Source organism: Peromyscus californicus, unplaced genomic scaffold, assembly GCF_007827085.1.
Source record: "Peromyscus californicus insignis strain IS unplaced genomic scaffold, ASM782708v3 Scaffold_4__1_contigs__length_199733344, whole genome shotgun sequence".
NCBI classification, from domain to species: domain Eukaryota; kingdom Metazoa; phylum Chordata; class Mammalia; order Rodentia; family Cricetidae; genus Peromyscus; species Peromyscus californicus.
In genome coordinates this window covers 160,611,658-160,637,748 of record NW_026294562.1, presented here as the reverse complement: position 1 = coordinate 160,637,748, position 26,091 = coordinate 160,611,658, and the positions used below count along the sequence as shown (strand labels likewise).

General features: G+C 51.1%; 3 protein-coding genes across 7 annotated transcripts in view; all 3 read right to left on the bottom strand.

Annotated features, from left to right (window-relative positions):
* Window positions 1-1,438: 1,438 nt before the first annotated feature.
* On the bottom strand, window positions 1,439-3,652 carry Etv2 (ETS variant transcription factor 2). The gene is made up of 6 exons (XM_052761903.1): window positions 3,583-3,652; window positions 3,398-3,484; window positions 3,138-3,197; window positions 2,467-2,940; window positions 1,839-1,951; window positions 1,439-1,639 (listed from the first exon to the last, which is right to left on the bottom strand). Exons 1-6 carry the CDS (start codon window positions 3,650-3,652, stop codon window positions 1,439-1,441), a joined length of 1,005 nt encoding a protein of 334 aa, XP_052617863.1.
* A 5,774-nt stretch (window positions 3,653-9,426) lies between these two features.
* Window positions 9,427-19,327, bottom strand: Rbm42 (RNA binding motif protein 42). 2 transcript variants are annotated; one of them, XM_052761885.1, is made up of 10 exons: window positions 19,079-19,327; window positions 18,703-18,838; window positions 16,595-16,679; window positions 16,425-16,499; window positions 14,825-14,890; window positions 14,573-14,748; window positions 13,359-13,691; window positions 13,010-13,127; window positions 9,762-9,956; window positions 9,427-9,665 (listed from the first exon to the last, which is right to left on the bottom strand). In XM_052761885.1, exons 1-10 carry the CDS (start codon window positions 19,204-19,206, stop codon window positions 9,553-9,555), a joined length of 1,425 nt encoding a protein of 474 aa, XP_052617845.1. In that variant the 5' UTR covers window positions 19,207-19,327; the 3' UTR covers window positions 9,427-9,552. The 2 variants fall into 2 exon arrangements, with proteins under 2 accessions (XP_052617845.1, XP_052617846.1); XM_052761886.1 differs by lacking the exon at window positions 14,825-14,890 and having other exon boundaries at window positions 14,573-14,727; window positions 19,079-19,326.
* A 2,625-nt stretch (window positions 19,328-21,952) lies between these two features.
* The window catches only part of Haus5 (HAUS augmin like complex subunit 5), a 46,455-nt gene continuing 42,316 nt past the window's right edge, over window positions 21,953-26,091 (bottom strand). For all 4 annotated transcript variants that reach the window (XM_052761780.1, XM_052761781.1, XM_052761782.1 and 1 more), the window contains 6 exons: window positions 25,883-25,963; window positions 25,663-25,808; window positions 24,706-24,817; window positions 24,490-24,622; window positions 22,413-22,545; window positions 21,953-22,304 (listed from right to left, as the gene is read on the bottom strand). In XM_052761780.1, the coding sequence (XP_052617740.1) occupies window positions 22,187-22,304; window positions 22,413-22,545; window positions 24,490-24,622; window positions 24,706-24,817; window positions 25,663-25,808; window positions 25,883-25,963 (723 nt within the window). In that variant the 3' untranslated portion in view covers window positions 21,953-22,186. The remainder of the gene's footprint in view (window positions 22,305-22,412; window positions 22,546-24,489; window positions 24,623-24,705; window positions 24,818-25,662; window positions 25,809-25,882; window positions 25,964-26,091) is intronic.

Here is a 26,091-nt window from a genome sequence, read left to right as displayed (position 1 = left end):
ATGTAGACCATGCTGGCCTCAAACTCAGAGAGATCTTTGTAAGGGCATGCACCGCTATGCCTGGCCCTGAGCCTGAGTCTTTTTTTCAAGACGGAGCAGATAAACTTTTGTGATGGGGTTTCATAGCCACAATAGCACTCTTGCAATAATAAAAATGCCCAAATGGGGCTACTTTATAAAGAAAGTAAGTTTATTTTTGGCTTATGGTCTGGAGCAGCAAGCTCCCTCAACAGTATAACTGAGGCTCTGAGCAGGGTCCCATTGATTGATTATGCCATTTCATCACTTGATAGATTTGTTTGTTTGTTTGTAAACAGTGCCTTGCTATGTAGACCTGGCAGATCTGGAGGCCCTCGATTTACAATTCTGCCTCAGTCTCCTGAATGCTGTGAAATTAGTGGCCTGTCACCACTTACAGTCCAAATGGCTTTTTTTTTTTTTTTTTGACAGGGTTTCTTTGTGTAACACTTCTAGTTGTCTTGGAACTTGATTTGTAGACCAGGCAGGCCTGGAACTCACAGAGATCTGCCTGCCTCTGCCTCCTGAGTGCAGGGATTAAAGGCCTGTGCCATCACACCCCACTGCAAATGGCCTTCTTGCTGGTTGTCTTGAGACAGCCAGGACATCACATGGTATTGGGTCTCTCTAGCTCTATTTATAAAGCATCAGAATGCAATCATGGGGACTCCATCCTAAACATCTAATCACTTCCAAATGGGCCATCTCTAATCACCGAAGAGTAGCTTTCTCTGCTCTTGCTTAACATAAAACTTTGGTGATTGAATTCTTAGCGGGGTGGTGGTGGCCCCTCAGGCCTTTAATCCCAGCACTCAGGAGGCAGAGGCAGGTGGATCTCCGAGTTCAAGGGCAGCCTGGGCTACAGAGTGGGCTACACAGAAAAACCTTGTCTTGAAAAACCAGTAAATAAATTCTTAGATAAATTTGAGGATAAACTATTGTCAAGCTCTAACAAGTCCAGTTTCTTTAAAAATCCCTGTGCCAGAGAGGCACACACAGTAGGCCCTACTGACTTCTTACCCCAAACTAATCTCCGAGTCAAGAGGTGCGGAAGATGCTGAGGGGAATGCTGGTGGGACCTTGATACCTAAACACCTGAGGAGAGGCAGGGAGGGGGCTGGCAGGGAGGGTGCTAGCAGGGAGGGGGCTGGGCTTAGTAACAGATGGATTCGCAATGGGAGGGGCTGATCTTCACTCCTGGGTCCTCTTACGGGGGAACTAAGACACCGACAGTCTAGGGACCAAGGGCATCAGAATCCAGGCTCATGGACTCTGTGAAAAACAGATAGGGGTCCGGATACCAGAGTCTGGGTGGAGATCCCATACAGAAGTGTCGGAGTGCACATTTAGGTTCCCTGATAGGTATAATCAGTGTCAGTGGAAAAGAAGCAGACAAGTAGGCACGTTCGACACAGTGTTTTTATTGGCTTTCTGCACCTGGCAGGTGCCCCATGCTATCCCGACAGGGAAGGACCGGTACACGTCCCCCGAAGCGGTACGTGTACTTGCGCCCACCGCTCTTGAGCACGATATCGCGGCGGTAATAATAACGCAGACCTCGGCTCAGTTTCTCGTAATTCATTCCCGGCTTCCTCTTGCGCTCGCCCCACAGCCTGGCCACCTAGGACGCAATCCCGAGGTCAGAAGGGCGAGGGGGTGGGCCTTAGCCACTATGGGTGGGGCGGGTCTTAGCTGTGATGGGCCGGGGTGGGGGTGGTTGGGAAGGGGGGTGGTTGAGGGGGTGGGGTGGGGGGCCGAGGACTAGGTTAGGCTCATCCCTGGACGAGGTTGGATTTGCGGGGCCTAGGGCGCTGCCTCACCTCTTTGGGGTCGCACAGCTGGAACTCGCGGCTGTTGCCCGTCCAGCGGATGCAGCTGCTGCGCGCTCCGTCGTGGAGCAGCTCCAGAAGGAACTGCCACAGCTGAATGGGACCTGCGAGGTAGAGAGAGGCAGGTGAACGCCAGGCTTCTCGGACCCAGAACACTTCGCTGAGACGACCCTAGGAGTCGGGGAACCTTCACGTCGAAGGATAAAAGGTTCAGGTTCTCCCGATTTAGGACCCAAGAGTTTAGCTCTGCCCCTCCTCGGGCGTCTGTGAGTTCGAATCCCTCCACAGTAGAGACCCAAGAGCCAGTTTCAGGCAACCTGAGCCCCATCTAGGAGATTGACGGGTTTGGTCTCCCCACCTCGAAGACCCAGGCGTCTGAATGCTCCACTTTCCTCTTTCATAACCCAGGGGCCTACCTTCTTGTCCCCTTGGTCCCTAGAAAGTCACCAATGTCCCTTCACCCCTTCCTTGCTAAGTTTCTCGGTACATAACCCCGCCCCCTAGCTGCCAATTTCCCATATCTCGTCTCTTTTAGTTACCCAGACCCCACCCTCCAAAGTGTCCGGGCGCCGTCCTTATCCGTTTGACTTCACCTTCTCTGCAGTTTGCAGGCTCTTACCTCGGTGGTTAGTTTTGGGGTAGCGAGTCAAGGTGGCCCGATCAGACTGCTGGCTCGTTTTGGAGGGCGTGGTGAATGCTGGACTCTGGTACGCCTCGCAAGGGATGCTGCAGTCCTGCAGCCCAGTATTCCACGAGGTGTAGTCCGGACCCGCAGACCCGCCCCACGACATCTGACAGTCAGAAGGTGCTTCCCCGCCCAGGCCATTGTCCCAATAGGTGGCGCCATTGGTGCCCACCGAACAGTCCCAGCTGGCGGTGCCCCAGGCGGCGGGAGGGTGCGGCCACGAAGGGGCCCCTCCCGCCGAGGTGGCAGGATGTTGGCCGGTCGCCCCTTCAAAGCCAGGGAAGGGAGTGGGGCTTGTGCCTGGAGGGGCGGGGCCTGGCGTCTGTGAAGCACAGCTCCACCCGTCCGAGGTGTTGCACCCCAGGTCAGTCCAGTCTCGCGACCACGGAAGGGGGTGAGCAACCGGCTCTGTGAGGAGGACAGACCTTAAGTGAGGGGAGCCCAGCAGTCTCGGTTCCCTGCACCCTTGGGAGTTTTAGGGGGTTGGCGCTTATATAGCCTTGCGGATGTAGGTGTTCCTAGTTCTAGTCCCGCTTCTCTAAACTCAGCTCTGGTGTGTCAGGATCTGGTTCCTCTCTTCTCACATCCCTTTCCTACACACTCACCCGCCTCACAAGGTATTTCCTCCTGCGGTAAAGCGGGGCTCCAGTCCAGCTCTGGGAACCCTAAGTTGGATAAGAGAGCAGCTGAGTTTACGGATGATGTGAGCAGTGACTCAGGGTCCTTGGCCACCCACCCATGCCTCCTTCAACCTCAAGAGTCCAAACATGCTACCTCCTCCCTGTCAGCCCCCTCATGCCTTCTTCTAAAGAGCGCAGCTTCCCCCGCTTCCTCCCCGCACCCAGGGGGTCCCGCCCGCAGCCACCTTTCCAGCAGTTCTCCCCTGTCATCGGTGTGACCGGTGTGTCCCCTTGCAGTGCCACGCCAGGGAAATAGAAACCAAATTCCGCTCCTTCTGCGGGCAACAAGGATGTTCAGACCGGGTCAAGGTCGAGAGGCCTGCATCCTTGGACCCTTGCATACACTTTGTCCCAAGCCACAGCAGCCTACCCAGTCCTGTCAGCTTGTCCCCAGGAGGCACTTTCTGCAGTGACGCTTCGTCGTAGTTCCACAGGTCCATTGATGCTTGTTCTGTTTGTTCTGGTAAAGAAAGGAGAAGTTCCAAGGGTAAATGGACAAGCTAGTAACATGTAGGGACCCAGGAGCCTCATTACACCCTCGTTTCTCTCAGACCCAGGACTCTAGACTTCTGCGACCTCCTTCCCCAGGAAATAGAATATTGGTCCCCAGTCCCTTCTCCCTCTCTCATACACTTAAAACCCAGGCTCCCAGCGTCTGGAAGTTCCCAGGTCCTTCCTAGTTCAGATACCCAGGCATCCGTCCAGCACCCAGTTCGTTGTGGCTCACCTCTGGCAGGTTCCTTCTCTCCTAGCCAGGGGGGTCTCAGCCCCATTTCATACCATGCTCCCTTCCCGGGGGGCCTGAGTAGGGGAGGGGGGAATTTTCCGAGACGTCAGAGCTGGGGGTCGCAGCCCGGGTCAAGTTGCAGGGATGGGGGCGTGGCCAAGCTGCACCCCCTGCTTTAGGGATGCACTGGTCCCTGGAACTGTCCCCTTTCAGGGATGAATTAGGCTTGGAAAAGGATTTGGGGAACAAGGGCAATGCAGGGCTGGGGGGGTCGAGGTCTAAGAGGTGCTTACGGGGTAGTTGGGATGGGGTGAGGGGCTTGGATAGGTTCCCCGTCTTGAGGATTTGGTGCCGTGACATGAAAGGTGGTGGGGGAGGAGGGTCTGGGGTCAGCTGGGCAGCTCTGGGCTTATCTGCAACAGGAAGAGGGATTTCCGGCCAGATGCCCCCTTTCCCTAGCATCAGCCTACGTCACAATCGGCAGGGTGACAGACAGATGGGTGGGGTGGGGGGGAACCCAACCCTGAATCCCTACCAGGCACAGTTAGAGAGAGTCTCCTGAATAGTGGCAGTCATAATCAAAATAACATCAGCGTGCTATAATAATAGTAAGAGTAACTGCTACCGTTAAATGTGGGTCTGCTGGGTCCAAGGAGGCATATACAACAGGCCTTCATTTAATCTTAAGAGGGAGATGTTTTCATAAAATGAAGGAGGAAATTGAGGCATGCTTTCCTCTCACATCTCTTTCTGTCAAGATCCCATGTCTTTCTGGGCTATAGCAGTCCCTGACAACTGGGAAATGTTGAGTATGAACTGAATGTGAGTTATTGCATGGAAGAATTTTATTAAAATTATTTTAATTTTTGGAAAAATTATTTTGTGACAATGGTAGGCTGGGAAAGATAGCTTTATTAGAAAGTGAAAACATTTAGGAATGAAATGTTTGCAGCTTGCTTCAAATGATTCAGAAAAGAATCACACGCACAATGTGAAGATGTATATACATATTTGGGACATAGCTATACCGAAAAGTGTGTGTTTGCTTGTTTTTTAAACTGAAACTCGGTAACTAGGTGTTCTGTCTGCCTGTCTGTTTGTTTTGTTTTAATTTGCTAAGGCTGGCAAACCTTCTGTAGCCTGGCCTCAAGACACTATACATGTGCCCATTTTTCTAAGTAAGTACTTACTTAGTAAATATTAATAGGTAACTGTTTAGTATTGAAATATTTGAGACCATTTTAATATCTGATTTTAATATTTGTAAGTAAATATTTAATATTAAAAGCATTTTTATTGCCAGATATGATAGCATATGCCTTTAACTCCAGCACTAGGGAGGCAGATGCAGGCAGATCTCTGGATTTCAATACCAGCCTAGTCTATATAGTGAGTCCAGGCTAGCCAGGGCTACAAAGTGAGACTCTATTTAAAAAATAATAAACAAATAAATATAAATTTTTAAAATAATTTATTTATTTTACATGTATTGGTGTTTTGCCCACATGTATGTCTGTGGTGAGGATGCCAGATCCCCTGGAACTGGAGTTACAGACAGCTGTGAGCTGCCATGTGGGTGCTGGGGATTGAACCCGGGTCCTCTGGAAGAGCAGCCAGTGCTCTTAACGCTGAGCCATCTCTCCAGCCCCACAAATGTTTTCTTTATTCGTGCTGGCAAGTGCTCTCTCACTTAGGGCCTCTCTATCCCTTTACCCTTAACTTTATTGTTGTGTGTGTACCGGAATATGCACGTAGAAGTCTGAATCAGACAACTGTGTGGAGTCAGTTCTCGCCCACCTCTGTGTGGCTCTGGGGACTGAACTCAGGTCCAGACTCGTGTGGCAAGCACCTTTAGCCATGGAGCCACCTTCCCATCAAGGCTTTGTTTTTTATTATTTCTATTTCTTCCTCCCCCTCCTCCTCCCCCCTCCTCCTCTTCCTTTTTTTTTTTTTTTTTTTTTTCCAGAACAGGGTCTTACTATGTTGCCCCAGCTTGCTTCAAACTCACAGGCATCTACCTAAGTCTGCCTCCTGAGTGCTGGGATTAAGGCATGTGCCGCCATGCCTGGCATTGCTTTTTTTTTTTGCCCCCCCCCTTTGTTGTTGTTGTTGTTTTGAAACAAGGTTTCTCTTTGTATCCTTGGCTGGCCTGGAACTTGCTCTGCAGACCAGGCTGGCTTCAAACTCACAGAGATCCACTGCCTCTGCCTCCTGAATGCTGGGATTAAAGGTGTTCAACACATACGACTGCATGGCAGGTTTGTACTTTTATTTTGTGTGTGTGTGTGTGTGTGTGTGTGTGTGTGTGTGTGTGTGTGTGTGTACACTGTTAGAGGTCAAAGGACACCTTCTGGGGGTTAGTGCTCTCTTTCCACCATGTGGCTCCTGGGGATCAAACACAGGTAATCAGAAGTGGCCACAATGTGTCTCTTCCTACCGAGCCATCTCACTCACCCTTAGAAAAAGGATTTGATTATGCAGCCCAGGCTGGCCTCAGATGGAACTGTTGATGCTCCCCCTCCTCCTTCCTGGGTTCTGAGATTATAATCATGCACCACGATGCCTAGCAAAGGTTTTTTAAAATTTATGTGCACGAGTGTTTTGTCTGTCTGTATACCATGTGCATACCTGGTGCCCATGGAAATCAGAAGGTGGCATTGGATCCTCTGGAAATGGAGTAATAGATGGTTATGAGCTACCACGTGGGCACTGAGAACCAAACCCAGGTCCTCTACAAGAGCAGCAAATGCTCTGAACTACTGAGCCGTCTCCCCAGCCTCCTGCCCCTAATCTTTTTAGTACACTCTTCAGAACTGACACAGCCCCTTCATTCTTCAGAATTTTGGAGGGTAAGGGAGGCATCACTGCTCTTGTATTTTATAGAAAAACTGAACCTCAAGAGAACAGTCTTTTGGGGCTGTGATTGGATCCAGTTTGAGTGAGCCATGAGCCCCTGGGGGCATCCTCCAACCTCCCAATCCATCCACCCACCAGGGGCCTCAAGGGTCCCCGTGTCCTTGCCCCAGGTTTCCTTTCCCTGAATCTGGCCTCTCCTGTCTCCCTCTTCCCTGATTGTGGTCCCTAGCCCTGAATCCCTGTTGTACTAGCCTGAGGTGAGGCCTTGCCACCCTGTCTCCTGACAAGTGTCTCTCTCACTGCTGAGTGTCCCTGTCCTCTGTCTCTCTGTACCACGCTAGCCACTGTACTGTGATAGTTCCTACTCTGCCTCACCTCCCTGTCTCTGCCTGTTGTATCCTTTCTCTTGGGTCACCTTTTCGTCTGCTCCCTTACTCCTTTAGCTGTGGGGAGAAGGGATTCAGGGTAGGAAGGGCTGGCTGGCCACTGGGAGAAGGGAGTCTAAGGATTCTGGGGCTGAGTGGTCCATTCCAGGTGGCAGGGGGCTAAAGGGCATTTCCTGCCAGGGAGGGAGGCCCTCATCCCTAGGGCCAGACTGGAAAATGTGATGTCAGAGAGGGAGTTGTAAAGTAAGGGGTGTGGGGACACAGGAACAGAAGAAATTTGACACCTCTCCAGAGTCAGGTTTGGGATTCTCTCTCCACTCTCGAGGAAGTCTTAATTTGTTCCCCAGTTCAGGATTCTGATGGGTGTGTTTCTGGGAGACCTCCACACCTGCTTCCTACACTCCAGCCCTGCACCTCCGCCTCTGGCTTGGGCCTCCCCAGCTTCTATACGGTGGTAGGTTTGGGCATTTCCTTTCTGATCTTTTCTTCCTTCCTTTTTTCTTCTTTTAGAGACGGTCTCACTTTGTAGCCCTGGCTAGCCTATATCAAGATATGTATAGATATGAGACCAGGCTGGCCTCAAATTCATAGATGTCTTTCTGCCTCTGCCTCCCAGTGCTGGGACTAAAGGTGTGTGCCACCACACCTAGCCAGTTTTTTTTTCTGAGTCTGGGTCTCATTCTGTGGAACCCTTGGCAACTCTCCTGCCCCCGCCATAAACATGGATGCTATCACCCCAGCTCAGGAATTCCATTTTGTAGGCTTTTGAGACAGGATCTTGCTGAGCAGTCCAGACTGGCCTTGAATTCATGGTGATCCTCCTGCTTCAGCCTCCCAAGTGCTGGGCTTCTTATGCTTCACCAACATGCATCAGGGCTCTAGTGTCAACCTTGGTTTGATGCCTAAGCTTTGTCTCAGCTTCCTGGGTTCAGTGCCGTCTTCAGAGGAACATTTGAGCCTAGGTCTGACGTCCAAGGTCTAGAGGACATTCTTCAAGCTTGAAGCTAGGGACAGACCTGAGATGCAGATGGCTAGTAGGTTTGGAGAGGGAAATAGAAGTAGGAACCCAGAAGCCTGCAAGAGATGCCCAGCAAAGAAACACCTGAAGTCCACAAGGTGAGGAAGAGTGTGAAGTCTCAGCTAGACATGGTAGTACACACTGGGATCCCAGCACTTGGAAGACCGAGGCAGGAATGCCCAGTTTGAGGCCAGCCTGGGCTACAAAGCTAGCTCATGCCCAGAATTCTGCCTCAAAACACCACCTTGCTGGGTGGTGGTGGCTCATGTCTTTAATCCCAGCACTTTGGAGGCAGAAACAGGTAGATCTCTGAGTTTGAGGCCAGCCTGGTCTACAGAGAATTCCTCCTTCAGGATGTGTGTATCCTCAGGTTGGTTCCTGGGCTTCCCAACCCTAACCTGACCACGTGTATCATGAGCTCTAAGAACTGTAGAAAACCACAGAATCCCCAGCATTGCCTAGACCCTGGATAGATGGAAGTCTATCATGAGGTGCACTCTACAAGGGCAGGGCCTAGATAACCCCTCAATACCCTACTTCAGTGCCAAGAGCACAGGCTGGAGTCAAACATGGACCCAAGCTAGGCTTGGCTTTGGCCTTGTTGCAGCCCCTCTTCCTCAGACAGAATGGGCTACACTAACCACACACTTGAGATTTTAAGAGGTCAGAGGGTAGAGGTAAGGCTCTGATGGTAGGGACCTATCTAGTACACACAAAGCCCTGAGTTCAATCCCCAGTACCCCATACACTTGGTGTGGTAGTGCATGTACGTAATCCTAGAGAGCTGGGCTCCCAGCCCAGGTTGGCCTCAAATGCTTGTTCCTGCCTTAGCCTCCCAAGTGCTCGAGTATAGTTGTGAAGCACATGCAGGTTTGAGGCCAGCCAGAAACATGAGATCCTGTTAGATGAAACCAAGAGAGGGAGCTGGTGAGACGACTCGGCGGGTAAAAATGCTTGCCACCAAGTCTGAGGACCAGTTTGATCCCTGGAACTCACATGGTGAAAGGAGAGAAGATTCCTAGAAGTTGTCCTCTGACTTACACACACACACACACACACAAACACACAATAAATGCTTAAAAAAAATCAAAAACAAAAGAATAGGCACACACTAGAGGCTTGACATTATACATCTGAATGTTTGCTGGGTACACTTTGGAAGCTCCCACCTCTCAGGTGGGGTGAGCTAGGCCCTATCGGCTGACAGTTTCTAAGCCCAGTCAGGGATGGAAATGAAGGTCAATTTATTGAAACTGGTTTTGGACAGGGGAGTGGACAGCTGGGGTTTCCCACAAACATCTGTGAGAAGGAGCTAGCGCCCGGCTGGGTGGGAGCGGGTGCCAACCACAGACCCTATCTGAGGCCCAACTTTTTCTTTTCCTTCTGCTTCTTGCGGACCACATCCAGGTTCCGGTCCTTCCACATGCTCTTGCGAAGCTTGATGGGCCGCGAGCCCACGTACTTCCCTGTAGAATGGAGGGTTCCAAGTCAGACTTGGGAGGTCAGGCTTATGTCAGGTGTCTACCGCACACACCCTCTATCCCAGGACAGGCCTCACCCACCGTTCATCTCCCGCATGGCTCGCACATAGTCACTGGGGTCCTTGAAGCTCACAAAGCCATAGCCCTTGGTTTTGCCTGTACGCTTGTCACGGATCACCTTAGCCTTCAGGAAGGACGGGAAACGACTGAAAGCACGTGCCAAGATGTCATCGTTCACCTCATTGCCCAGGTCCCCACAGAAGATCCGGAAGTCATCTGGGATTAGGAGAGAGAAGAGGTCAGAGCATCCCCAAGGGCTCTTCCTTCTAGCCTCAGTCTCTGCCCTGGGACAGTAGTAACTGCCCTTTCCCACCGAGGCAGAGGGACCAAGCTGCTGCCAGTACTCACAAATCAGGCAGAGTTGGGACAAGTTTGGGCATCTGGCTCCAGAGTCTCCAGTACCCCATTTTCCAAACAGGTTCTTGTTATGTAGTAGCCCAGGCAAGTGCTGGCTAGCCTTGGTGTGAACAATCACACCCAGCCAGAGTCTACACCTTAGCCCCTAACTCCACAGCCTTTCCTCACCTACAGTGGTCACTTACTTCTGCAGTGAAGCCTCAACTCTGTCCCAGCTCTAGCCATTTCTTGGTCCTTTGTGGCCCTGCCACTCACCAACCTTCTGGCACAACACTGCACTGCCCCTTGTCCAAGGGGACCTCTCCTAGCATTCTTGGGCTCATCCCCAAGGCCCACACCTCTACTGGGCATGCTCTTAAATTGCTGTCTTCTTCCTTAGAAATAGGGATGTGAGGCCTGCATGACCAAGTAAACTGCGCCAGGCCACAGCAAGACTGTCGCAGGAAGGGAAGCAGCAGTCGAGGGCTGGGGTGAAAGGCAGTTTGCTCTGTCCTCAGCTATGGCTGAAGCTGCCTGTCCCATGATTTCCATGGTGATTAAAGACACTATTGATGCCAGGCGGTGGTGGTATATGCCTTCAATCCCAGCACTTGGGAGGCAGAGCCAGGTGGATCTCTGTGAGTTCGAGGCCAGCATGGTCTACAGAGCGAGATCCAGGAAAGGCACCAAAACTACACAGAGAAACCCTGTCTCGAAAAACAAACAAACCAAACCAACCAAACAAACCAAAAAGATACTATTTATGAGTGAGTTAGGCTACCCCAGGAAGAACTAGTCTAACAACCCAGAGAGTAGGATTTTTTAGCAAGGCCATTGACCTAGACACTTAAAAAAAAAGGTTGCAGAGGTGTACCCTGAAGCCAAGTATCCACAAGCTGACCCCTCTGCTAAAACTTTTTTTTGGAGGGTGGAAGGAAGGGTCTCACTATGTAGACTGACTGGCCTCCGGAGTACTGGGATCAAAGCACATGCCACTATGTCAGGCCAGCTAAAACATCTTTGAGGGCAGGCCTTCTTCTCACTGCTTACAAGACCCACTCTTCCTAGTGAAGACGACAATCTGGGCACGGTCTGCAGGGGAGTTCTAGCAAGCAGAGTTCCACCAGATCCTCCCCTGCCCACCTAGCTTTATGGCCATGAACCTGGGCCAACAGGAGGATGCTGGCTGGGATCTGGACACCCTCTATCCCCATAGTTCTGCATCAATGACTACTCATTTCTTATGGGTTTACGACTTAGCTATCAGTTAGCTTCTTTCTTTTTGTCTTAAAAAAAAATACACATACACACTTTTTTTTTTTTTTTTAAAGATAGGGTCTCGCTATGTAACTATGGCTGACCTGGAAGTTGTTAAGTAGGCTGGACTTAAACTCAGAGACATCTAGCTATGTAGCCCTGGCTGGCCTGGAACCTGCTATGGACACCAGACTGGCCTTAAACTCCCAAGATCTGCCTGCCTCTGCAGTGTGTCACCATACCTGGCCTAAGATTTCTTTTTTCCTTTCCTTTTTTTTTTTGCTTTTCAAGACAGGGTTTCTCTGTGTAGTCCTGGCTGTCTTAGAACTCACTCTGTAGAGCAGGCTGGCCTCGAACTCACAGAGATCCACCCGCCACTGCCTCCTGAGTGCTGGGATTAAAGGCGTGCGCCACCACACCCGGCTGGATTCTTATGTAAGATGTGTGTCTGTGTGTGGGTAGGCGCACATGTGAGTGCTGGTGTCCCTGGAGACTACAAGCAAGCGTCAGATCCCCTGGAGTTGCAGTTACAAGTGGTTATGAGTTGCTTCATGAGGGACGAACTCAGGTCCTCCGCAAAAGTAGTGTACACTCTTTACCCACTGAGGCATCTCTAGTGTCAGCTTGTCTCCTTCCCCGCAGTACTGGAGATGGAACTCGGGTTCACATACGCTAGGCAAGTGCTTCACCACCGAGCTACAGGCCCAGACTCCACAGGCCAGTTTAATCCAAGAGAAAGAGGAGAGGCTGGGTATAGTGAAGCACACTTGTAATTTTAGGGCTTGGGAGGTTGGCGTAAGAGGATGGTGAGTTCAAGACTGGCCTCAGTTACGTAGAAGACCTGGTCTCAACACCAAAATAAATAAATAGTTACTGTTATTTTCTTGGCCGTTTTAATAGTATCATGACATGAAAGAATGTCTTTCTTAGGGGTGAGTACTGAGGTACTGGCTAGGGATGTTAAGCAGTTGGTAGATTTGACTGTATTGGTGAGTTCTATCCATAGCACTGCATAAGCTGAAGAGTGGCGGCACACGCCAGCACTTCAGATGTAGAGGCAGTCTTACTTGGCTACATAATGAACTGGAGGCCAATCTGGGCGACATGAGGCCTTGCCTCACAAAACAACAAAGTAATAATCTCACTTCTTGTGTCAAACAATAAGGAATGAGGGGACACAGCTCTGCAAAGGCAGGGTTCTGTGGTAGAATGACTGCCTAGCACAATGTGCATGGCCCTGAGGTCCATCCCTAGCATTGCGTGCGTGCGTACCCAAAAATGTTAACTGCGGAATCTTGTATCACTGTGTGCTTCCAAATTGAAAATTCAGACTCCTTTGACTCAGCAGGCCAGGTTCCCCATGAGTAAGAGTCTGAAGGCCCTAGTACCAAACTGGGCACGGTGACTCACACCTCTAATCCCATCACTTAGGAGACTGAGCCAGAAGGATTGAAGTTAAGGACAGCCCGGGTCACAGAGAGAGATCCTGTCTCAAACCAAACCAAAGCAAAGCCCTAGAGAACAATTATGCACACCCCACCCCACCTGAGAGGAGTCCTGCCCTCCAGGGCACTGTGGAGTCGCCCTTCTTCCCCTTCCCTGTTGGTGGCCCTGAAAACTCAGTACAGCCTGTTCTTGGATGGCTCATGTCCAACCTCTCACTTTGGTCCACTCACCAGCATCCCACTCCAGCAGGCTGGGGTCCTCCCAGCTGCTCCCTGCTGCTGTGCGGATGCAACGTTTCAATTTCTCTGGCTTTCCTTTCTTCTTGTCCTCACCCAGCGGCTCTGGGACCTGTAGGGGGCAGGGATGGGTGTTGGGAGTCTTGTGCTCTGTACTATCTCCAGTCCTGGCATCTCCCATTCAAGTGCTACATACACTTCCAGATGTGGAGTGCGAGGGGCTGCCTCCCCTTGCCTACACCCGACCACCCTTTGCAAGAGAACTGTGTTGCTGTGTGGAAGCTCATGGGTTTCTGCTTTCTCCCAGCCCCTTCAGTCCCCTTGCTGCATGTGCCACGCTTACCTCTAGGGCCATGAGGCCGGGAGGTGGTTCAGGCCGAGGGGGCCGGGGCCGTGGACGCAGGGACAGGAGCTCAGGAATTCGCAGTGGAGGCAGCAGGCCACGTACCACCTCCAGTGGGAGGGGAAGGGGCTCGGGCTCAGGCAAGGGCATGGCTAGGGCCAGCGGGAGGCTGGGACCAATGACTGCAGGGCCAGCTGGGGCTCCTCCAGCCCCCACAGCCACTGCAGCACTAGCTTCCTCCAGTCCAGCTGCTGCAGCCACCACTGCCTCTTCCTTCTCCTTCAGGCCTAACCCAAGGCCAAGGCCCAGCTCTCGGGGAGCCGCCGGCTCTTCCTGTGGGCAAGGGGAGGGTGTGAGGAGTGGGCAGCTCACAGGCTCACATCTTACTACCCCCACTGTGTACAAAGCAAGGGTCTGGGAACCAGGGAACAGGGAGCAGAGAAGTATAGTCAGTTGGCCACAGAGAGACACAGGCAGCAAGGGAGACAGACACAGGTGAATGCACACAGGGACAAAGAGAGAATGAAAGGAAAACAGAAACACATGGAATAAGTCACAACAGGTGTTTCTCTGCTCTGTTTTGTTTTTTACCCCCTCAGACAAGACAGGGTTTCTCTGTGTAACAGCTCTGGAAGTCCTGGAACTGGCTTCGTAGCCCAGGCTGGTCTTGAACTCACAGAGATCCGCCTGCCTCAGCCTCATGAGTGCTGAGATTAAAGGTGTGCGCCTCCACCGCCCGGCTCAGGTGTTTCTCTTTATACTCTCTCCCACATAGGAGAAAGCTGGGCATGGTTCACAAGCCTCTACCCTCCTCACTTGGGAGGCTGAGGCAAGAGACCTGTAAGGCCCAGGTCAGCCTGAGCTACAGAGCAAGTTCTTTTTTTTTTTTCCGAGACAGGGTTTCTGTGTGTAGCTTTGCGCCTTTCCTGGATCTCGCGCTGTAGCCCAGGCTGGCCTCGAACTCACAGAGATTCGCCTGCCTCTGCCTCCCGAGTGCTGGGATTAAAGGCGTGCGCCACCACCGCCCGGCCAGAGCAAGTTCTTGTCTCCAAAGAGCAAAGAAAACAAAGATTTTTGTCATACAAAGAAACTAAACAATAGAGGTACAAAGACACAGAAAAAAAGTCGGGGAAGGAGAGACGTAAATATAGTGAGTCAGGACTGGGAGCCCCTACCCACTGTACCTTTAATCACAGGAATCAGTCCCCACTTACCAGGGGAGGTCTTAGAGCAGCCATAGAACCCAGGGGTGGTCCAGGGGCACGAGCCATTGGTGGCAGCATCATGGGTGGTCCAGGAGGCCCAGGCAGAGGGGGTCCAACCAGAGCCTGGTGTGGGGGCCTCAGGGCCATAGGTCGGGGGCCACCTGCTGCAGAAGAGAGAGCAGAATCTGTCAGGGTGTTAGTGGGGAAGTCCCAGGGCTTGGGAGAAATTGCTTGGCAGGGATCATGACCCTGGCCCCTCACCTGCTCTCTGTAGCACGTGGGGGACGAAGGCTGGACGCAGGATAGGGGCCCTCTGAGGGGCCACAGCTGTGGGAGAGAGAGATGGGGGTGTCATGGGGGACAGGGACACTTGGGGCAAGGTGTTTATGAAGGTACTCTGAGCACCAAGAAATCCTGAAGAAGAGGCTGGGGACCCTTCTAGATGAGGTGGTCTTGCCATTGCTTCAATTAGCAAACTGATTTGGAGGGTTTCCTGTGGGCCCAAGCCTGTTGTGAACAGTGCTGGGAATCCAGCAGACCACAGGGTCCAGGGAGTTCTGGGTCCAGGATAGGAGGAAATCCATGTACTGCCAGAGAAGGGCAGCCCAGGGAGCTGTCAGAAGTCAGAGCACCCTGACCCAGCCAGGGGACTTGAGGACTCCTGGAGAAAGGGACCCATGAGCTAGGACCTCAGGAAAATTAAGTCAAGCAAAGTGTGAAATATCACTGCCAAGGAGAGTATATATAAGGAAAACCTTTCCTCTCAAGTATAGGTGGTATCTCAGAGGAGATGGGGGTTGGGGAGTCCCAAGAGAAATGCTGGGAGGCTGCATCAAAGCAGCCTTCCTGGTTGACCAATGGTATCCTCCTGAGGGCACAGCAGGTTAGGAATCTGGGCAGGGTAACCAGGTCAGATTTTCACTTTGATATCTTACTAAAGAATAAATATTAACATTCAACAGATATCATCAGATTAGAAAAAAAGACATGCCGGTAAATGTAGTACTTGGGAGGCAGAGAAAGGGCTTAGGTTTGATGCCAGCCTGGGCTGCACAGCAAGGCTTATTTCTAAGAGCCAAGGACTTGGATGTAGCTCAGTGCAGAGCACATTTGAGGCCCTAGGCTCATCCCCAGCACAACAAAAGAATAAGAGTATTAACAAACACAATTAACAGACCTTTACATCCAACGGAGAACAACCACCTCATCATACATTCTCACAAGTAAGGTCATAAAAACTGACAGTATATGACTGTGTGTGTGTGCATATACACACGAATGACCAGAGTGGGAACTGTGAGCAATGGCTGGTAGACAGGAAGGTTTGAAGGTTACAGCTGAGTGACAAGAAGCAGAAGAGAGAAGGTTCCTTGACTTTCTCTGACATCTCAGCCACGCTTGGAGCTCCTGAGTGTGGTGGGTGGGAGATCAGGATCTCTAAGCAGCCAGGTCACAAAGGGTCCTGACCACTAGTGAGTCACCTGGTGCTAGTCTAAACAGTTTGTCGCCCCTCATTAATAGTATGTCACGCTTATTATGTGACAAAAATCAAGAGTTCAGCCCTTCACAAAATTTGCTTGTCAGAGGAAGCAAAAGGTGGGAAGCATAGTAAGCAAACTGAAGAGCTTGCTGGAAGGTGCTAAAAGTTGGGGAGACACTGTCACGGTTTCCACTGGGGAGTGACAGGAGAGGGCTGGGACTGAGAACAAACTGCCGTGAGACAATCAGGAAGTGCACGGTCAGGTGTGTACTGTCATCAGAGCGGAGAAAGGAGTCTAAAGCAGATCTGGGCAAGGAGCCGGAGTTTTTAAACCTAAACTAGTGTGCTTGGCCAAATGTGGGGTCCTGGTCCCCAACCTACCTGCTCGTCTCAGGAACATGGCTTCTCGAGCCTCAGGACTGTCCAGGTGACTGCGATCAGCAGGGCCAAAGCCAACTGTGGGGAGGAGAGAGGAGGATGGTGGGAGGCTAGCTCTGAGTATCCCTTCTTACCACCCAGCCTGATCCAGACCCTCCCACTTTGTTACTTACCTGGGCCCACAAAAGGAGGGCCTCCCACCATGGGAGGAACTACTGTGGCTGCAGCAGCTGCCCGGGCCTCCAGGGTCTGTTGGACCTATTGGGGAGAAGGAGGCCTGGTTCAGAGTTGCTAATCAGCTCCAGCTGGCTCACCCTGGCAGGTTGAGACTTTTACCCTGTGCTTTATGGTCTGGTGATATCAGGCTCTGCTACAACGTCCCTTCATTGGGGCTTCTGGAGTCACTAAGTAGATCTATTTTTTTTTTTTTTTCCGAGACAGGGTTTCTCTGTGTAGCTTTGCACCTTTCCTGGAACTCACTTTGGAGACCAGGCTGGCCTCGAACTCACAGAGATCTGCCTGCCTCTGCCTCCCGAGTGCTGGGATTAAAGGCGTGCACCACCACGCCCGGCAGGTAAATCTATTATTATTAACATCTTCCAGGGTCAATTTTTCTGACTCAGCTTCCCTACAGTACTATCTCCCATCCAAGGAAAAACCAAGTCCCTGATTCATTTCTGAAATCAGGCATGTTCAGGGCAAGGCTGCACACCCCACAGCACTATCTCGAATAATGTCCAACTTGTCATCCCTGCTTCCCACATCCATCTTACCTAGATTATTAGCCTCTTCCTCCATCTCCTAGAATTTACCTTGACTTCTCTAGTCTATTATCCAGATAGCCAAAGTCATCTGTAAATTGGACCTTTATCACACTCCTGCTTAGAATTCTCTATTAGTTCCTCATCTCAAAAGTAAAAGGTGGTGGTTGTTCATGCTTTTAATCCCAGCACTGAGGAGGCAGAGGCAGGCGGATCTCCAAGAGCTTGAGGCCAGCCTGGTCTACAAATCCAGTTTCAGGACAGCCAGAGCTGTTACACAGAGAAACCTTGTCTCAAAACCTGCCCTCTCCCCCAAAAAGTAAAAGCCAAGCCAAGATTCCTGGAACTCGCTCTGTAGACCAGGCTGGCCTGGAACTGTACCGAGATCCACTTGCCTCTGTCTCCTGAGTGCTGGGATTGAAGGCGTGTACCACCACCACCTGGCTAAAAGCCAAGATTCTTAAAGAAGCCCACAAGACCCTGCAAGATCTAGCTTCCATCTCTGTCTTGATCTCCTCCGCTTTCCTTTTAGCTCACTCTTCTCTGGCCATTAACCTCTCTGCTTTTGCTTGAACACTATGACAATTACAGATGTGGTCTTAGGATCTCTGCATGGACAGCCGTCTGCTGGGGGATAACATTACTCCAGATAGCTGCATGGTTTCATTAACTTGTTTATATCTTTGCTTTACTAACACCAAAACAAAAAGGCTGACTTCCCTGACTACTAATAAAACTTTGCTCTTCTTACCACTCTGTAATCTCTCTCCCTACTAAAATGTAAATGCCAAAGAAGCAACAATATCTTTTCTGTTTTGTTTTCTATATGCCCATTGCTTAGAACAGAGCCTGGCACAGAGAAAGCAGTCAAGAGCTGCTTTTGAGATATATATATATATATATATATATATATATATATATATATGTGCAAAGGATTGAACCTATGTCTTTGGCATGCTAGGCAAGAGATCGATCACTGAGCTGCATCACAGTCCACTTACTAATTGCAAACAGAATCAATGTTTCTTTTGCTGGCATTTATTTAAATAGTTCCTCCCTGTTACTTTCTTTCCACTAATCATATAAGGCTGACTATTAAGCACCTGGAATATTATCAATGAGACTTGGGAATGATTTAACGAAGTATACATTTTACTATTTTTGTGATAGTGGTGGACTTAGAAACTAGAGCTTTGCACAAGGTACGTAAGTGCTCTACCACTGAACTACTTCGCAAATCCGTGAGTATAAATTTTCAAGCTGTTTAGATATAACACTATATAAACTGCAGAAAGTTTAGATAGTTCCCGGCACTGCAGAAAGTTCTACCAGACAGGATGCTGCAGAATAGATGCTTTCAAAGGATTAAATATACTCTGCCTTGCATCCCGAGTTCCTGGCACATGAATTATTTGTCATGCTGAGCCAGCCAAAATGTCAATCGCTCCCCATAGATAAACCGTTATTAGGATCAAAAACATTGTGTTCCCCCGACTCATAAGCTGGAGCTCCCGCCTTACTTGCTGGTACGTGTTGGTGGCGATAATCGGGCGGATCACAGGAGCTGCTGGGACCTGCATGGCTTCTACCGTGGGCACCGCAGGCACAGCAGTTGGGATTCCGGTCACCGGAGCTCCCAGGACTTCTTGCTCAAACCTGAGGGAGCGGGACAGACACCATAGGTCAGATCTTCTCACCAAGGCTGGGGCGCTGGGCACATCGCGACAGCGCCTTCATCCCAGCCAAAGCCTCCCCGCGCACGTCTCCATGCCCCGAGTTTCTCGAGTCCCACGGCCCCTTATGGAGCCGCATCTCAGGCCTTTGAAGACCTAGAGACTCCAGGGCTGAGTGGGTTTGCCTGGAAACCGCTTTTATTTCTCCTTCTCAGGGCCTTACAGGGCCATTTCCGCCTCCATTTCTTTCAAGCGTTCCTCGCCGCTCTTGCCCGGGAGGCCGACACCAGGCCCCGGGACCACGGGCCCTCCCGCAACCGGGAGTCCCGGAGCCGGCCCCGCCCCTGCCATCGCTGAAGCCGACGCCTTCGCCGCTCCTCTCAGCCGCCGCCGTGGATTCTACGGTCGAGCCCCTAGCTCCTCAGGGTGGGAGCCGGCCGCTGACGTATGGACTAGCGCGACGGATGCGCTGCGTGACGCCGTAGGCCCAGGAACAGGGGCCAATGAGATATGGCCACACCCGCAGGGAAGTACAAGCCAATCAGAGTGTTGGAATGACGGGCCCGGAAGGGTCCTGCATCTGTCGGAGCGCGGCAGAAGGGGCCGGCCACGCCCCCACGGGGAAGGTAGGCGAATGAGAACGAAGAACGTCAGTTAGACCCACCCCGCTGTGGAAGTTCCGAGGCCCTTCCAGAAGTTTGTAAACACCTCCAAGTCCGTCTCCTGACACTCTGCCAGGCGTCAGTTCGTTATTATTTTTTTACGGACTGGCTTCATGTTTTCCTTTTGGGGTTTGGTTTGGTTTGGTTTTTGAGACAGGGTCTGGCTCTTGAGCCCAGGCATGGAACTCACTTGGTAGCCTAGGTTGTCCTCGAACTATTAGGAATTCCTGCTTCAGCCTTGCAAGTGCTGGAATTGTAGGTACGCACCTTTTATGCTAGAGATATCTAGGGAGAATTGAAGTTTTTTGTTTGTTAGCCGCTTCTGTCTCCTGACTGCTCCTCCAAGCCCGCTGACATTTTCATGAATTAAGGCTCATGGGTCATTCCAGTGTCCTTTGGTTTTACCTAATGTCCCTGTTCTGTTCCAGCATCTCACCAGGATGCCACATTCCCGTTCCATTTAGTTGTTGGGTTTCTGTTGGGTCTTCCTCCCTGTGACACGTTTGAGGAATGCTGTTAGGTGTTTTGTAGCGTGTTCTTCATTTGGGATTTGATGTTTTTTCCCTCGTTATTCTACTCATGCTCTCTGGGGAAAAGGCCACAGAGGGTAAAGTGGTTTTCTTCTCAGAGCCCAAGAATACAAATTATACATATGGTTATCACCTGTCACTTGGACGAGGTCATATTGAGCGTTTCCACTATAGATTTCCTTTAAAAATTGCTTTTCTGTACTCTAGAAGGAAGACACCATCAAGTGCAGCCTTGAGGAATAGGGAATTACATGTCACTTCTTTTTGATGCAGGGTCTCTATATAGTCCCAGGTTAGCATCCTCTTGTCTCAGCCTTCTGAATGCAGGAACTGTGTGTGCCACTTCATGTGACTTTGCTACACCTCCTTGAAAGAATATGTACATAAATATTACAAATTTTAGTGGAAGATTTCTCTATTGTCACCCATTTATTCAATCATTTTGTCAATATAGACTCATGAAAATTTATGCTTTAGGTCATTTTTTTTTTTTTTTTTTTTTTTTTGGTTTTTCGAGACAGGGTTTCTCTGTGTAGCTTTGCACCTTTCCTGGATCTCACTCTGTAGACTAGGCTGGCCTCGAACTCACAGAGATCTGTCTGCCTCTGCTTGGGATTAAAGGTGTGTGCCACCACCGCCCGCTCCAATGTTGTCATTTACAAGGGACGTTTCAGGAAAACTAAGTTGCGTTTCTAATGCAAACACAATGTTGTAAGGCATTTACATTGTATCCTTTTGTGAAACATTTAAATAACACTTACTTGTGTGTGTCCATGTGCATACCATAGCGCACATGGTGGACAGGAGACCACTTGCAGGAGCTGATCTCTCCTCCCGCTATGAATTAGGTCCCAGGGGTTGAACTCAGGTCATCAGGCTTGGAGACCACTGCCCTTACCCAGCGAGTCATCTTACTGCCCCTCCTCCAAAGTAGGGATATGTCTAAAGTAAGGCGACAACAGATCATTCTTCTCAGATAAACTACCAATAGCTCGGATTTAAACATAAAAAAGAAAAACTGTACTAACTGTAAAACCCGTGTTGGAGTCTGAATCTGAAACGGCCCATACAGGTTCGTGTTTGAATATTTGGTTCCCAGGTGTTGGTGCTGTTTTGTGAAGTTAGCGAACCTTTGGGATATAGGACCTGCCTAGAAGGAGTGGGCTGCCGGCAGCGAGCCTTTTGTATTCCTCTCTGATTCTACTCAATATTCTGTCTCTAGCTCCATCGTGATACGAACAAGCAACTCCTTCAGCTCCCGTCCAAGTTACTTCAGCGGCCATGCCTTCCCTCCCAGGACGCACAGGAGCCTCTCAAGGAGCCGGAATGAGCCTCTCTTGGGTTGTCACAGTGTTTAGAAAAGGGATTGAGACAACCTGGTAGTACAAACACTGAGGTGTGGGTGGTGGAGGCAGGAGGCTCCTGAGTCGAAGGCCAGCCTGGGCTATGTTCATAGCCGATCAAAACAGAACCCTAGAGGACACTCTCATCTCTCGCACTGCACAGGGCTCTATTCTGGCAAGGCACTGTGCTGCTCCAGCCACCTGCAGCCTTTCTGATTCACCTTTCCAGCAAAGCTCTGCCCTGGAAGGCTCCCTCCAACTCCCTTACCCTACTTAATGTCTTCATGGCAGTTAGGTTCCGCTGTGCCATACCGTCATTCACCTTGCCAGCTGGCTAGCTCCCTCTCCTAGGCCACTAGGTCTCTGAAGGCAGGGGCTTTGGTTCATTTGATTTAATCTGCTGAGGAGGAAAGTGAAGCAGCCACTCTAAGGTGTACGGTCCAAAAAACCCCTTTCTCTTGGCTTGAATGGAAGGGCATGGAGAGAACTGGGAAGAGCCACAGAATGGCAGCCAGAAGGAACTGAAGGTCTGTGCCAGGACAAAGCTGACAGAAGCGGGCAATACTTTCTTTCAAATGCTTTATTGAGGGAGGTGAAGTTTGGGGGTTAAATACTATTTATTTTTGAAATAGGAGCTCTCACTATGTAGCCTAGGCTGTCTTGGAAATTGCTGTGTAGCCGAGGCTGGCGTAGAAATCAACAGGAGTCCTTTCCTGGGCTCCTCGGCCTCCCGAGCAGACAACAGGCTCATACCACCAGGCTAAATTGCAATTCTTGACTGCCCCTGGCCTCCTCTTCATTTGTATGGCTGCTGCAGTGCTCCCCGGGCCTGGGCCCAGCGCAGTTGCCACTGGGGCAGGGACAGACCCTGGCAGAGCTCCCCAGAGAGGGCGGCTTGGCCTGGCTGCTCCCACCTGAGGAAAGGAGCGGTGTCTGAGGAAAGCCCCGGCCTCCAGACCCTCCCATCATGGTAGCTCTGGCTGTGAAGCAGTCAGTTCCCTGTGCTCGAAGCCCCATCTCACCAGTCCCCAACGAACACTTGCAGCTTGGGGATTTGCTCCAGTGCCTGTTCCATCAGGTCCTCCAGCTTCTTCAGGGCCTGCCCCATGGCCTCGTTCTGCTCCTTTTCTTGAGACGCCTGGATCTGCAGCAGCTCTGGAGGTTACAGTGGGGAGGCAGTTCATGCCCTGTCTCCAGGGTCTCCATCTCAAGGATGCCACCTTCAAGGCTTCAACCTAGACTTTCCTGCCTTCTACTCTATGGCCCACGAGTCTCTGACACACACTCAGCTGCGTCAGTTTCTTTCTCCTCTCTGTGGCCTCTTTCCTAGGCTCCAGGCCTTACTCTTCCATTCTGCTCACCCTCCAGTTAACCAGAAGCTTCTTCCTGAGTGTCTCCCTCTCCTGCTCAGAAGTCTGCTTCCAGGCTCCCCAGTGCCCTCCAGGCAGAGTCCAGGCTCTGTCCAGTTTGTGACAGTCTGCATTATGTGGTTCCTGTTCCCTTCTGGGGAAAACGTGCCCTAACTCCAGGGCCCACACTTTTCCTTTGTTTCTCCTTCTGTTCTTTCTGTGTGGCCCTGGCTGGAGTTACGATGGTTGTGAGCTGCGTGCCATGTGGGTGCTGGGCTGCCCCAGGTCCCCTGTGAGAGCAGGTGCCCCTGACCACTGAGCCGCCCGTCTCTCGAGCCACCACCGTTTTTTAGAGACAGGTCTTTCGACACTATGTAGGCCTGGCTGGCTTGGACCTCACTATCTCCCACAGAGACCCTCCTGTCTCTGCCTCCCCTTACAGGGATTAAAGGTGTGCGCCACCATTCCCACCACCATGCTCCTTTCATGCAGTGCGGTTATGGGCTGTACGCATGCTAGGCAAGCATCCACTCCCCGAGCACTGTCTTCAGCTCACCATCTTCCCCTTTGGGAAACATCCTTATCCCTCCTAGCATCCTTTATCCCAAGGCCCTTTCACCCTGCTCCAACCTTTCACTCTTGCAGATGGTGAATGGGCCTAGTCCCTCTCCATGTACCAAAACAAAACCCCACTGAAACCTAATGCAGAAAGCATCATGGTCACTGCATTCCCTGTCTGTGACATCCACCGTGACTCTTACATGCTCTTTGTCTAGGCCTGCTGTCTCTGAGAATTCCTGAGTCATGGGCTAGTGTGGCAGGGCTCATAATGAAGCCTGGAGTTGGGACTCTGAGGGCTTGCTGATGAGTTGACATGGGGTTAGGGAGCCATGGGAACTAAGCCTGATTTCTGCCAGATGAAGAGGGCAGGGATCAATTAGAGAGGGGAGGAAGCCAGGAAGGAAGGGGACACAATTATTCTTTAGAGTAGAGGGACCTAAGAGTTGTTACAGGTATATTAGGAGTTCAAGATAACCGCGAGGCCAGGGGTCATGGTGCAGGGCTATCATTCCAGCATTTGGGCAGTTAAGGGAACAGATTGTTTTTCTGAGGCCAGCTTAGGCTACTTACCCTGTCTCAAGAAACAACAACAGAACACACTCTGGGCCATCAAGGTGGCTCAGCAGGTAAAGGCGCTTGCTGCCAAGCCTGACTTCCTGAGCTTGACCCCTGGGACCCACATGGTGGACCGAGAGAACAGACTCCAACAAGTTGTCCTCTGACCCTCACAGACATGGCACACACACACACTAAAGGAACATTCTGATGGCAATGAGTGAGTACTTGGCAAATGGACAGGTTGTATAGCTTTTTAGTTAGCTCCACATCTGACTATCTAGGTTCATATCCAAGCTCGTGCTGGGAGTGGTGGTACAGGCCTTCCTTGGGAGGAAGAGGCAAGAGGATCTTAAGTTTGAATGCCAGCCTGGGCTACACGGTGAGATACATACCAAAAAAATAAAAGCAAACCAACCAAGCTTCATTCTACCACGTGGCCGGGCTACTGAGCCTCGTGCACCTGAGCTCCCTGCTCTGTCACTGGGGAACAGCACCGACCAGAGCCAAGAGCTTGCTGAGCAGAGGAAACAAGCAAGTGTGTTTCCAGCACACCATGGTGTGGGGTTCTTAGCACTTCAGGAAGCCTGTGGTGGTGCAAACGGAAGGTGCAGGATCTGCAAAGCCAACGTACCCTGGGTGGATGGCCCCAGGGGCATACTGGTCTTCACGTGAAGGAGATTTCCTCTTCGGAGACCCAACTGGTCTTGGAGAAACAGAAGGTCTTGGCAGAGAGAGACAGCCTTTGGAAGGAGTAGCTCGGGTGCCTGGGGGCAGGGGAAAGATGGTCATCTTGGCCATAGAGTTGGGATTGGAATGGGCAGACAGGTCACAGGGCATGGGCACTCACTTTCCCTACAGGCAGCCCCAGGGTATGGCTCAGCGAGATGAGGCTGGAACTCCTTGGGGTAGTGGGGTGCAGCTGATGGATGGATGGTAGGATCCTGGGTAGCGGCTTCAGCCTGCGGGTAGCAATAAGAACACTAATAGAACAGCCTGATTTCTAGAAGCTCTGGGGAGAAAGGGACTTGGAGGTGGGGCTAAGGACTGGGAGACCAGACTGTAGCTGATGATATGGGGTTAGTTTTGAGAGTCTGGGGACCCTGGCTGCTTTTGTGTGCACGTGCATGTGTGTGGAGGCCCAAGGTGGATGTCAGCTGTCTTCTTGATCACCTTTATTTTCTGAGAGTGTGGCTCCCCTCTACCTGAACCTAGCCTTAGAGTTACTCAGGTGAATGGTGTTTCATCGGGGAAGACAGGGCTGACCCAGTGTGGTGGTATTGTGTTCCCCAAAATATTGTGTACCTTAATAAACTTATCTGGGGTCAGAGAACAGACAGCCACTAGATACAGAGGCTAGAAAATGGTGGCACTCACGCCTTTAATCCTAGCATTCCAGAGACAGAAATTCTTCTGCATCTCTGTGAGTTCAGGGCCGAATTGGAAACAGTCAGGCATGGTGACTCACGCCTTTAATCCCAGAAAGCAGCCTTTAATCCCAGGGAGTGGTGGTAGAAAGCAGAAAGGTTTATAAGGCGTGAGGACCAGAAACTAGAAGCATTTGCCTGGTTAAGCATTTGGCTGGTTAAGCATTCAGGTTTCTAGCAGCAGTTCAGCTGAGAGCCATTGGGATGAGGACACAGAAGCCTCCAGTCTGAGGAGACAAGACCAGCTGAGGAATTGGCAAGGTGAGGTTAGCTGTGGCTTGTTCTGTCTCTCTGATCTACCAGCATTGACCCCAATAACTGGCCTCGGGTTTGATCTTATTAATAAGAACTGTTAAGATTCATGCTACACCCAGCCTCACCCTTTGGCATGGTACCACAGCAGGGGACCCAGCAGAATGTGGGGCAGGTGTTGGGCTTCTTCCTTCAAGCAGCGGAGCAGTTCCTGGCTCTGTGGTGCCACCGCTTCTGAGGTGGGAACAACCTTCTGCTGAATCAGAGTCAGCACCTGTGGGACAGAGGGTGGATGGGGTGGGCTGGGCTCACCCTTCCTAACCAAGCCTTGCCCAACATTCACCTTACCTCCTCTGGGCCCCTGCTCAGACGGGTCTTGATGACTGAGTTTCCCTTGATGACCAGGCGGATCTGTTCCTGGGTCTCCTCCTGGGAATTAGGAGGCCCATGACACTAGCTTCCTGTTCTTCCCACTGCCCAGGGCAGCCCACCCCTTCTTACAAGGTGCAGGTCCTGCTTCTTCATGGGAGTTACACCCTGGGTCCCTCCCCACAGAG

Coding starts and splice junctions, on each gene's coding strand:
- Etv2 (XM_052761903.1), bottom strand. CDS start 3,652: ATGGACCTGTGGAACTACGACGAAGCGTCACTGCAGAAAGTGCCTCCT. Junction 3,485..3,582: donor GGACAAGCTGACAGGACTGG/GTAGGCTGCTGT, acceptor TGCCCGCAGAAG/GAGCGGAATTTGGTTTCTAT. Junction 1,952..2,466: donor CCCCAAAACTAACCACCGAG/GTAAGAGCCTGC, acceptor TCTACCTCGCAG/GTCCCATTCAGCTGTGGCAG.
- Rbm42 (XM_052761885.1), bottom strand. CDS start 19,206: ATGGCAGGGGCGGGGCCGGCTCCGGGACTCCCGGTTGCGGGAGGGCCC. Junction 16,680..18,702: donor CCACCAACACGTACCAGCAA/GTAAGGCGGGAG, acceptor TCTCCCCAATAG/GTCCAACAGACCCTGGAGGC. Junction 13,128..13,358: donor CCGGCCTCATGGCCCTAGAG/GTAAGCGTGGCA, acceptor TGCCCCCTACAG/GTCCCAGAGCCGCTGGGTGA.